Source organism: Lasioglossum baleicum, unplaced genomic scaffold (assembly GCF_051020765.1).
Source record: "Lasioglossum baleicum unplaced genomic scaffold, iyLasBale1 scaffold0023, whole genome shotgun sequence".
NCBI lineage: Eukaryota > Metazoa > Arthropoda > Insecta > Hymenoptera > Halictidae > Lasioglossum > Lasioglossum baleicum.
In genome coordinates this window covers 2,737,639-2,750,085 of record NW_027469083.1, presented here as the reverse complement: position 1 = coordinate 2,750,085, position 12,447 = coordinate 2,737,639, and the positions used below count along the sequence as shown (strand labels likewise).

At 42.7% G+C, this 12,447-nt stretch overlaps 1 protein-coding gene across 1 annotated transcript; it reads left to right on the top strand.

The window, feature by feature from the left end:
- Positions 1 to 9,124: 9,124 nt before the first annotated feature.
- On the top strand, positions 9,125 to 10,369 carry LOC143219335 (uncharacterized). The gene has a single exon (XM_076445339.1). It carries the CDS (start codon positions 9,125 to 9,127, stop codon positions 10,367 to 10,369), a length of 1,245 nt encoding a protein of 414 aa, XP_076301454.1.
- The last annotated feature ends 2,078 nt before the right edge of the window (positions 10,370 to 12,447 follow it).

Here is a 12,447-nt window from a genome sequence, read left to right as displayed (position 1 = left end):
AAGGAAGTGTTGGGATGGAGATTGAAAAAAACTTTGTTGACCGCTATCTGTAGCAAGGAAGTGGTATGTAGATTAATGGTTCTATAAAACAATGCAATCCGAGCGTCAGGCCGAATACTCGAGCAACCGCCACGAAAACGTTAACATCGTGAGAGAGTGAGACGGTGAAAAGTGTGGGTTTGAACGATGTTCAACCGTCGTCAGCTCGACAACTGTCAAAAAATTGACGAGTCTGTGAAAAGCCAAGATGATATGTAAGTAGAAAAAAGATATATAAAAAAAAAAATGTGAAAGAAATTTAGAAAGATGTCTGAAAAATTAATCTGCTGTAGATATTCTCAACCAGAACCGATCGATTTGTCAACTAGTTCCCAATCACGTTCCGTACGGATTTTGTGTAGAAGATATTCCATAGCTGGGAATTATTTCAAATATTTGGAACTTGGCATACGGATCGGAGAGGACATTTATGCGGAGCTGGCTATCGGTGATAGCCGTGGAAATGAACTTCTATTTTCAATTAAAACATGGAGAGAGTTGCTGCGCGCGAAACCGATTATTCAAAGCAATATGGAGCGCATAAAACTTGGTGATAATTTGACCTTGGAAATGGTTAATCTGAATGGACGGGAGCTAATTAAAATAGCGAACTCAACCATAAATATATATATTACTGAGAAAACTATGTGTAACATATACAATTTAGAATTTTGTATAGATAGTATGTATATAGGATTAGTAGACAACGTTCCGGACGTTGCTGCAAAATTTGCCGATTTCGTTGTTATTTCAAAAAATGTTAGAGTAAAAAATTTTATCAAAACAATTGTCGAGAGCCGGTCTTTCGATCAAAACTCGCTAATAGATTGTGAACTGGTGACTTTGGGCGCCGAGGTTATAGCGCTAGAAGCGTCTAAGCGATGTTAATTTCGCGAGATTTTTTTTAAAAAATGAAAAATGTAAAACTGATTCAACATCATGTCGTCCAGGTTAACAGTCTCGTTCTTTATCATACTTTTGCATCATCTGTTACTGGTCTGAGTTTAATCACGTGATCACCACCTTACTTGATATGCACAGACTAGGATTTTTGAAGGAATTGCTCTTAAGATTCGAGAACTGACCTCTAGATGACAGAATTTTAATTCTGTGATCACTGCATGAAATTGCTCTTAAGATTCGAGATCTGACCTGTTCATGGTAGAATTTTAATTATGTTATGACTGCATTATTTTGTCATCAAAACAATTCTCTGATCACATAATTAAAATTCTGCTATCTAGAGGTCAGTTCTCGAGTCTTAAGAGCAATTCCATGCAGTGATCACATAATTAAAATTCTGTCATGAACAGGTCAGTTCTCGAATCTTATTTTCAATCCTTTCAATATCCCGCTCTGTGCATATCAATTAACGTTGTGATCACGTGATTAAACTTGAGTCATGAAACAGATGATGTATGGTAAGATAGAGAGAGAGAGAGACTGTTATCCTGGACGTGATGTTTTGATTTTACATTATTTTATTCAAAATAAGAGTGTTACTGAAGTACATTATTTTAAAAATTTGTAATGCATATGTATACTGAAGATTAGGCACACATGTAAAACTGATCGAACACAATCTTCTCCGGGAACATTACCTTACACCACTCTCTCACTATAGATTATCTGTTTTTGTCAGGAGTTTAATCACGTGAGCGCCGCTTGATTTGATATCCAGAGACTGAGGAATTGTTGGTCGGATTCGAGAACCAATCTTTGAGTGCTAACTCCACCTTATTTGATATCCTCAATCAGTTTTATATCATTTAATAGAATAAATGTATAAGAGTGTTACTGAAGAAGAAGAATGTTGAAAAATGTAAGAGTGTTACTGAAGAATACGTTAAAATAAAAAAAATTTATTATTGTATAAGAATTTCCTCTCTCTCTCTCTTTCAGGTCAGGGAAAAAAATTGAAGAATACGTTTTACACATTATTTATTAATAAAAATTACATGAAAAGATCTTTTATAAAAAAGTAGAAATCATATTTGAAGTTTTAAACTATAGCAGTTTTAGATATCCACGAATTATGCGACGCGTCCAACCCTAACCATTTTACATATATTTTATTTCCTTTCCTGCGCAATATTTTTTCAATTAAATATACGTCGGGGTATTTAGCCGCGTGTATCTCGTGTTCATAAAATCCGCCGGCGATAGGATTGTCCTTTGAATCGATCAAGAGGTACGTGACAGGATTCGTTCGTTTCACCGTGATGATCTTAAATATTTCCGTCGACCAGTTCGGCGTGTATCCTTTGTCGAACAGAGTTTTGAATTTGCTGACGCGCACGCGATCGCCCACCTTGAATTTGGCGGGACCGGCAATCTTCACGTTGCTGTACACGGTGGACAGAAGATGCTCAGCATTTTTACGGTTCACATCCGCGGGGCGCATACGGGTGGTACGGTGTTTTCGATTATTGTAGTCCTCGATCAGCGTGGGAAGCGCATCGATCCAACGATATTTTCCGCTCAACGAGAAATATTTCCACATGCTGTTCTTCAACGTGCGGTTGAAACGTTCTACGACGGAAGCTTTCATAGCGCTGAAGGTCGAGTAATGACGGATGTTGTGGTTTCTCAGATATTCTTGGAACTGTGCGTTGTAGAATTCCTTGCCCATGTCGGTCTGCAAGTTGTTCGGAGCTCTGCCATCCTTCTTCAACGCGGACGCGAAAGCTTTACACACATCGCTCGCATTTTTACTCTTCAAAGGAACCGCCCACGCGTATTTGCTAAACACATCGATTATCGTAAGAATGTATCGATGTCCCCGATTATCTCGCGCATATTGCTGAACTTCGACGATATCAGCTTGCCAAAGATCATCGAATCCTCGCACGATCACCCGTCTACGCGGGAAGAAACGTCTCGCCGGGGCGTGCAGCTCTTCTACCAATTTCACTTTTTCTTTACTCATCGCCGATTAGTCTCTTTTCAATCGATTCTTTCCAGTCCTCGAAGCGTCGATGCACTCGACTATCTAGCTCGTCGAAAGCTGCGCGTATCATTTCTTGTTGCTGCTCCTCGATACGTCGCATTTGCACATATATTTCTTCGAATTTCTCGTTTAAACTTTTCTTGAAATCTTCAAATTTCCCAGTTATATTTCCCTCTCCCGTCAGCTCGGCCAATATCTTGTGCATGCTCTCTCTATGCATTTCAAATCTCTTATCCAATTCCTGACCGGTTTCATAACCGCCAGTTGCGAATTTTTGTTGCATATCCGCCACATTGTTTTCAAGAAGCATCAACTTTCCCTGGCTCAACTTGTCCGCGTTCACCGTGTCCTTCACATCACTGATTTTACCAAGCAGCGTATTCTTCAAGTTTAATAGTCTTCTTTCCAACTTGTTGTCGATTTTATGTTCCACGGCTGAAAGTCTATCGCTGAGTTTATCGGAAAATTTCGCAACAGCGTCCAATTTTTCATGATCCACCCTCTGCTCGTACTTCAATACTTCGATCAACCTGTCCTCGAGCTCGATAAATTTTTCACGGAGAATTCCACCATAATTATGCTCTATCATCGTTTCAAACTCCGACAGCTTTTCTTGATTCTGTTGCATGCATTCCTCAATGTCTTTCAGTTTCGCCACCATCGATTTATCGGCGAGCTCGTTGTCCGTTACGATTTCATGGATGTGCTCGATCTTGTCTCGCGTGTCGTGAATATCCTCGGCGCTCTTATTAAATTCGTCTGCAAACACTTTTCTCAACAAATCGATCGTCTTATCGACGTAGAGTTTCGTTGCCGAATCGTTCTCGTCGGTTGGTGTCCCCAAATTTTTAATACGTTGAGATTTCGCATCGAAAAATTCGTTGTTGCTAGCCATCGCTTTGCTGCTGGCGACAAGATCATCCACGTAGCCTTTCGTTGCCGCGTCAGTCTTCTTAGCGGGGGCTTTCACATTTTGGATAGATAGAAACTCCGCATCGAAGTACGCGTCTTTTTTATCCGTCATGATCACAGCGTGTTTACGTATCGAGCTTAAAAGATCCAACAACAATCTATTGAACGGGATGGGATTGTTCGCTTCCTTGCAATCGAAATTCCGTTCTTCCTTGCCGATATTCGACGTAACGTCCCGAATAACTTTTCTTATAAGTTCGTAGGATGATTTGTTAATGCTCATCGTGATGAGATAGAGAGAGAGAGAGAGTACGACGTTTCCTTCTTGAATTGCCACCACGCAATGACATGATTCTCACTCTCTCTCTCTCGCTCCTTCTAGGGAGGTGGTGGTGGGGAGATGCCATTGTTATATTTTAGAACTTTCTTAGAAATCTTGAAATGAGACCTGGGAGGGGGAACCTCTGATCTAGACTTACCACACAGTACTTGTTCTCGCTACCTAGATATGGAATCGAGCTCTCACTGCTTTGTCCAGTTTCTTCGTGATTTCTGACCTAAACGTTTCGTTAGAGGTTTTCAGGTCTTTGTCCAGTTTCTTCGTGATCTCGGACCTCAATGTTTCTTCCGATGTTTTCAGGTCTTTGCCCAGTTTCTGCACGATCTGGGACCTCAACGTTTCGTTAGATGTTTTCAGGTCTTTGCTCAGTTTCTCCACGATTTCGGACCTTAACGTTTTTAGTTGTTTGTTCAGTTTCTCCATGATCTCGGACTTCAACGTTCCTTCGGATGTTTTCAGTTTTTTGTCCAGTCTCATCACATTGTCCAACACGTATATTTCCACCTTTGATTTAACATATTCGTCACCGCGTTTTACAATGTCATCGACGTACGATTTGGTCGTCGCGTGATCGTTTGCGGTGGGATACGCCACACGCTCGATCCCAGCTCCATTCGCATCGTACAAATTAGCGTTGTTCAAACATATTGCGTTATCGTGTACATATTTTTGTAACGAATAGAAAGGAACATCCAACTTTCGCTTGTTCGTTTCACGAAACGATGTACCAAATTTGTTGACATACATTTTTTTAGACTTCTTCGACCGCCTGATATGCTGTTTCCTGCGAAATACCTTATCTCTTGCTACCTTGTGGTTTTCCTACCGTCACCAACTCGTACAACTGCTTTTCGATCCGTAGTATTTGTTGATATATCTCGTCCAGTTTCGTCTCCAGATGATGAAATCTCAGGTTCCAGTTTTCACCGTCGTCTTCTCCTCCCGAGGATATCGTTTGATTCGTTTCGCAGCAATTCAAACGAACGCGCATTTTATCCAGCCGCAACAATGCCACAATTTTATCGACTGACATGTCGTCAACTCGTAAACTTTAATTTATAATTAAACCAGCCTCGCGAAGTTCCTCGATTATCGACATTATTTCGTTGTTATGCCCCGAATGGCCAGCGTTCCTCGAAGCCGTCAACAATCTCAGACGATCGACGAGTTCGTTCGGATCGTCCCAATGCACGTAATCGATTGGATGGTCGGTCACGCGCATAAAAGTTGGAAGCTGAATACCCCTTCCACTTGGCGACGAAAACAACGGTTTTATAATTTTTCTATACTTGAAACCTTTGTTTCCCATTATCTGATTCCCGCGTCGATGCGCTTGTGTAATAACGAGAATTCTTTTGTACGCGTTCTTATCATCCTCGGTGCACGCCTGCTCGTCGGGTACTTTATTGAATATCAATTCGTAAAGACCGCGAGTCCCTCTGTACCGTAGCCCTCTAATGATGATATCATCGTTGTTGGCCACCTCAAACGTTGAATTTCCCAGCATCAGCTTATCGTCCTGCAGATATACTCCGTACACGTTGTCGGAATTTTTCGTTGGGCCGGTAAAAAATTTTTGTAAATATTCGCGCGCCAAAGGTCCGAAATTCTCGGATAGCTGTTGATTTTCCTCGTGATGAATTTCAGGATTTTCAAAAATATTACGCATAGAAGATTCCAAAGATGGAGTGCGCGGTGATTGGAAGGTATCCTCCTCCTCCTGTCGCGGTACCATCATCGGCTCGTCGTCATCGTCGTCGTCGTCGTCGTCGTCAACATATATATTTCTCGAACTGACTTTGTCATTCTTTTTCTTCTTTATTCTTCTTCTTTTTTTCATAATGGACGACGGCGTTCCCTTAATATCCGAGAATCTTCTTTTTTTTCGCAATGGAGACTCCTTAATGTCGTCGAACACGTTGTCGTCGTCGCTCGGTTCGGCGGTAGCTGTATTTTTAACTAACTGTTTCAACGGTTCGACGATCGGTTGTAAATTTGCTTGCAAATTCTCCTGGGTAGCCATTTTCCCAACTTTCAACGCTAAATACTTTTTCCGTATGGTATCGCTGGTCTTCGCTATTTCGTTCGCGATCGAAGCTCGCAGCTTCTTCTCCTTCGACGGCATATCGGAACTCCTCTTCTTCTCCTTCGACGACATATCGGAGCTCCTCTTCTTCGATGACATATCGGAGATGTGACTCCAACGGCTCTTATCGAGCAAATGTGTCCGTTACAGTACGACAAACTCGTTAAATCCGCGTCTGTAACGACCTCGACTGACAGGACTGTCTTTATCGATTACGAGAAATCCATACCTCTTTCGCCAACAATTCATGCATAACGCGCTAAACGTTTCGAACGGCATATCGGTATTTACATGATCCTGATGAACGTGTCGCAGGTTCATGGCATCTTGTTTAAACAGAATCAGCAGATTAGCATTGTCGCGAATTAAATGTTTAGGTATTCTCGCATACGACTGTCCCAGGTAAAAGCAATCGACGTGCGAATGTCTACCCATCGCGAAATATTCTCGCATGATATCTTGCTCATCGCACGCCACATCGTCGAAGATGAATATCGAATCGGGCCGTGCTTCTGCGGGAGGGATTACGTCAACGTTGTCAGCAAACGCGAAGTAGCCCACATCCTTCCCCACGGATGAGAACAGTCTGCTCAAGTATTGGTATTTTGGCTGGCGCAACGATTTCGAGTACACGTATACATTGGCGAATCGTAATCCGTTCGCGCTCTCCAACAGGCTAATCATAACGTTCGTTTTACCACATCCTGACGGACCGCTTATCACACATCGTACATTACCGGGTAACAATGATCCATGTTTTCGCATCGCCTCGGAGTGATCGTCGAACGCGCGACGCGTCGGAACACGAATATCCAAAGATTGCTTTACGAAACGCATGCTTCGATTGATTCGATGGGTGGTGGGTAGTATTTATACGAGAGCTCGAACATTGTTGGTATCAGTCCCCCTCCGACCCCCGTGAAAAAAGGATTCGTGTTCTTTTTTTTTAAAAACAGTTTATGCCGCGCCTCGGTAAGGGGCTTTTAAACAGAGCTGTAAACGCGTTACCGTTCGAATTGCATATACCTAGTTACCAATTCTGCGGTCCTGGTACGAAACTGCGTGCACGATTAGCCCGTGGGGACCGTGGAATAAATCCGTTGGACGCTGCCTGTCGCGAGCACGACATAGCGTATTCGCTGCACAAGGATCTGGGTGATCGTCACGTGGCCGACAATATTTTGGCGGATCGAGCGCTACAGCGCATAAAGTCCGGAGACGCTTCGTTCGGAGAGAAGGTGTCTGCGGCTGCTGTGTTGGCAGCCATGAAAGCTAAAACGAAATTAGGCATGGGCCTAAAGAAACGCGAGAAAAGGCGAAAAAAAAACGAATTCTCCCAATCGCCAAACGCGGTGGTTTTCTACCGCTGCTGTTGCCCGCTTTGTCAGCTATCGGAGCATTGACGGGCGGCGCCGCGGGAGTAGTAAAAGCTATAAACGCCGCGAAAGCCGCAAAGAAACAATTGCAAGAAGCCGAGCGACACAATCGCACCATGGAGGGTCGCGGGTTACGTCTCGCGCCGTATACGCGTGGAGAAGGCTTGAGGAAGGTTAAGAGAAAAAAAAAAAAAGAAAGACAACACGACGACGGACGTCGAATTGACGACAGCGTGTGAAAGATTACCACATTTTCGCGGGGTTTTTATGCGTGACAATTTGCCGGAACGCGCATGGGTAAACGAGCGAGGTATCGTCAATCTAGATAATAGTCGCGGACCCGGAACGCACTGGGTTGCATACATAAAACACGGCTCGCGTGTCAAATACTTCGATAGTTTTGGGAATCTTCGCCCGCCGGTCGAGTTGATTCGCTACTTTGGCGCGAACGCGACAATCTCGTATAATCACAGACGTTTTCAAAACTACGACGAAAGCGTGTGCGGACAACTGTGTGTGAAATTTCTCCGCGAGTCGTAAAGATGCAAAGGTCATTCACGTTCACGTTGTCGGGAAGAAGCAGCATTCTGTCGTCTCAGCACTTTCCACCTATAAATCTGGACAACGACGAATACGAGCTGGGATTGCTCGATTTGCAAACTTATTACACGATACCGAACATCAGCGCTAGCATCGGTAACAATCTATTCTACTTCGGCGACAGAGACGAAGAGATCATCATCCCCGACGGCTCGTACGAATTGGAAGCGATAAACGCGTACTTGAGGCATGAAATACGCACGCGATATCCTCTCAAAGATGCCGATAATGAATATCCGCTGGTCCTGCAGGCTAACAACAACACCATGAAAAGCGAAATTATCAGCAAGTTTCGGATAAACTTTGCGAAGCCTCACAGCGTGGGGTCCATTCTGGGATTTTCCGCGAACCGCGTTTTATCGCCGAACACGTGGCACGCATCGAACGCGCCTGTGAATATCATTAACGTGAACATCATTCGAGTAGAATGTAACGTAACCACCGGATCGTACGACAACGGCAAACTCGTTCACACGATACATGAGTTCGCGCCCAAGGTACCGCCGGGGTATAAATTGTCCGAAACGCCCACGCGAGTCATTTACCTTCCAATCGTTGTGCGAGCAATCGATGATTTAACGATTCGCATCGTGGACCAAGCCGGACGTTTGATCGATTTTCGCGGTGAAGAAATCACGGTACGACTACACATGCGACGAAGCAATGTTAATTCATAACAATACGACCTTGAAGAAGAACACATCAATTCATAAGAAACCAAACGAGTGTAAAAAACTGACCGCGAGAAACGCAGAGTATCTGAAATCTTTGGGATTCGTTGTTAAAAACAAGTGAAAGAGGAAAAAAGTGTTTTTTTCACCATGTTCGAGGACATTTTGAGCATCTCCGAAGCGCCGATCTTCGACAATCGAATAACGAAGATCGAGCTGCACACATACAATCCATATGCCAACACAACGTTTGAAAACAACGATGAGATACGCATACCAATTCAACAGCAAGACTTGTACACGCTCCCGTGCAGAAGCTTCCTATACGTCGAGGGAAAACTTAGTTTGCCTGGGAAACTTGAATTACCAGCGGGATCAACAATCGAATCGGCGGCTCTCGATAACAATGCCGTTGCGTTTATGTTCGAGGAAATACGCTACGAATTGAACGGCGTTGAAATCGATCGGTCCAGAAATCCTGGTACTACAACGACTCTGAAGAACTACGTGAGCCTGTCCACGACGAGAAGCAGCGCGTTATCCAACGCGGGCTGGACGCATAACACCGAGGCGCAGAGGAAAACCGCGACAACCACAGCGGCGATAAACTTCAACTTTTGCATACCTATGAGCATGTTATTGGGCTTCTGCGAAGACTACAAACGCGTTGTAATAAACGCCCGCCACGAATTGATTTTAATTCGCTCGCGTACCAACACAAACGCGTTGTACAGTTCTTCCGAAAATGCGAAACCCGTTCTGGATCTATACAAAATTCAATGGCGAATGCCACACGTCACGTTGGATGAAATAAATAAGCTGTCGATGTTACGTATTCTGGGCAACGACAAGCCGATCGATATGAGCTTTCGATCATGGGAACTGTACGAGTATCCTCTGCTCCAGGCGACTACGAAGCACACATGGGCCATAAAAACAGCTCCGCAAATGGAAAAACCGCGATACGTGATATTCGCTTTACAAACCGCGCGAAAGAATAATTTAACGAAAACAGCTACGCATTTCGATCATTGCGCATTAGCCAATATTCGGCTCTACTTGAATTCGGAAACCTATCCGTACGATGATCTAAATGTTGATTTCGAAAAAGACAAATACGCGCTGCTCTACGATATGTATACAAAATTCCAAGAATCATACTATGGAAACGGCGAGGCGCTACTCAACGTCATAGATTTCCTGAAATACGGTCCATTCATCGTTCTCGATTGTTCTCGGCAAAACGAAGCGCTGAAAAATGCCACGATCGACGTGCGAATCGAATTCGAATGTCGAGCCAACATTGCCCCCTCGACAACCGCATACTGCTTGATGATACACGACTGCATCGTGGAGTACAATCCATTGACGAACATTGTGCGAAAAATTATTTAAACTACCGTTAACAATATTTTAATCGAATAAATGTGAAAATGAATCTTTTAATAAATAAACAATGGAAAAACATCTTTTTATTAATCGAATAAACAAAAAATCTCCTCCATATTTATTTTCACACCGATAAGTATAGTGGTGGGGGTATTATATATACTATAGATGACTCTCTCCCACAGTCGTCGTTATTCAGCGAACGTGTGATCTTCGCTCCATTTCACGGTAAGTACAATTTTTATTTTATACAGAAATCAATCATTGGTTAGAAAACATTTTTTATTTAGATGGCTCAAATCACCCAAATCATTGACATGGATGGATTCATTGTCGAGAGAAAATTTTTATGCAAAGAATTAGCCATTATCAATGTTTACGACGGCTCGTTCGAACTCGCTGAATTTCGTTTGGGAATAAACTTTCATCGTTTATCAGATGCTGACAAAAAGTCGACACGGTACGTAAGCAATTTTGTACACGGGATTCCATTTATCGATTTCGGCTATGAAAAATATCAACAGAACGACGTGTTCGATGTTATACGCAATTTTGTGCGCGATCACGCGAATCCCGTCGTAGCGTACAAAGGTGGGTGTTTCGAGAGAGACATCCTTCGAAAATTAGAAATAAACTCGATAAATTTGGAAAATTTAGGATGTCCAAAATACGATGTATTAGTCCACGATCCCATGTACCGAACTGCTCACGTACCGTGTAAACTTCACTGTTGGACAAAACGCTCTTCAAAACCGTACCATTGCTGTCTGCGCGAAGTGCAAACATTTCGAGCATGGCTAAACAATTATATAAAAAAAACGTAACTCACTTCTTTCACCCAGCGTTTTAAAAAAAAAAATGATTGAGATACCGGACCCCACACCTGATTTGCGTCTCGAGCGCGACAGACTCCAAACTTTCCGTTCATGGCGTTATTCACACATCGTCAAACCTGAAGACCTCGCAGCCGCAGGATTTTTCTCCTTGTGCGACGAAGATCTCGTCAAATGCTTCGAATGTGGTATAATGCTGCATCGATGGAAAGATGGCGACGTTCCCATGAATGAGCACCGCATCTGGTCCAGATGCTGCGGATACGTTCACGGGGCGAACTGTGGTAACGTACCGATCGGAGCTAACCCTAGCGCAATAACGCCACAACCGAGAGGGATAGACGTGTGCGGATACCAGGTAAAAAAAATTTTTTTTAAAAGAAAATTAATTAAGAAATGTTTTTATAAATTAAAAAAATATTTATTTAGGAAGACACCCAGAAACCACGTATGCACAGATTTTTGAGAGAAATGCAGCAGCAAACTAGCAGTCCGGACCACTGAAAGAAAAAAACATTATTTTTAATATTTAATCTTGTATTGTAAAAAAATAAATAATACTTGCCACTCAAATAACGTTGCAATTGATGTAACGAACTCCCCATCCCACTCCTCCACCTCCTCGCGACAGCGACGCATATTTAATCGCCAACCGCGAATAAACACGCACCGTTCGTAGTTTGTATCAAATGTCTGTAAGATAAACGTACAGTGTAAATTTTGTTTGAAAAATATATTTCACGATAACACAGTAATGAACACACGATACTTACCAGCACGCTCAACAGCTCGTTTAATGACAGATTTTTGTCAACGACCACGAAACGTGGCTCTCGTGGCACCATTATACTCAACATGATTGCAAACTGAAAATGCATTTGACCGTCGCCTCCTTTTAAACACCGGTAGAAACAGCGCGATATAAATGAGGAAGGAAATGCAAAACCATAAGAGAAAGATTATTACAATAGGACCTTTCTCACTGTTTTATGAAACAGCGCGATAATTACGTCTTGCAGCTGCACAAAACAGCGGTTTAGATTTTAAGCATAATTAAAAACGCAAGATTAAATGCTGAAGTAAAACCATAAGAGAGATCGCTACAATAAAACCTCTCTCTGTTTTTTGATAAAACAGAGCTATAATTGCATCGAATCTCTCTCTTACAGTTTTTAACTTGGTAGAAAATAATCAGAGGATACCTCTTCTACAATCATATACTCCTAAGAGAAAAAAAGTCTATACCAATTC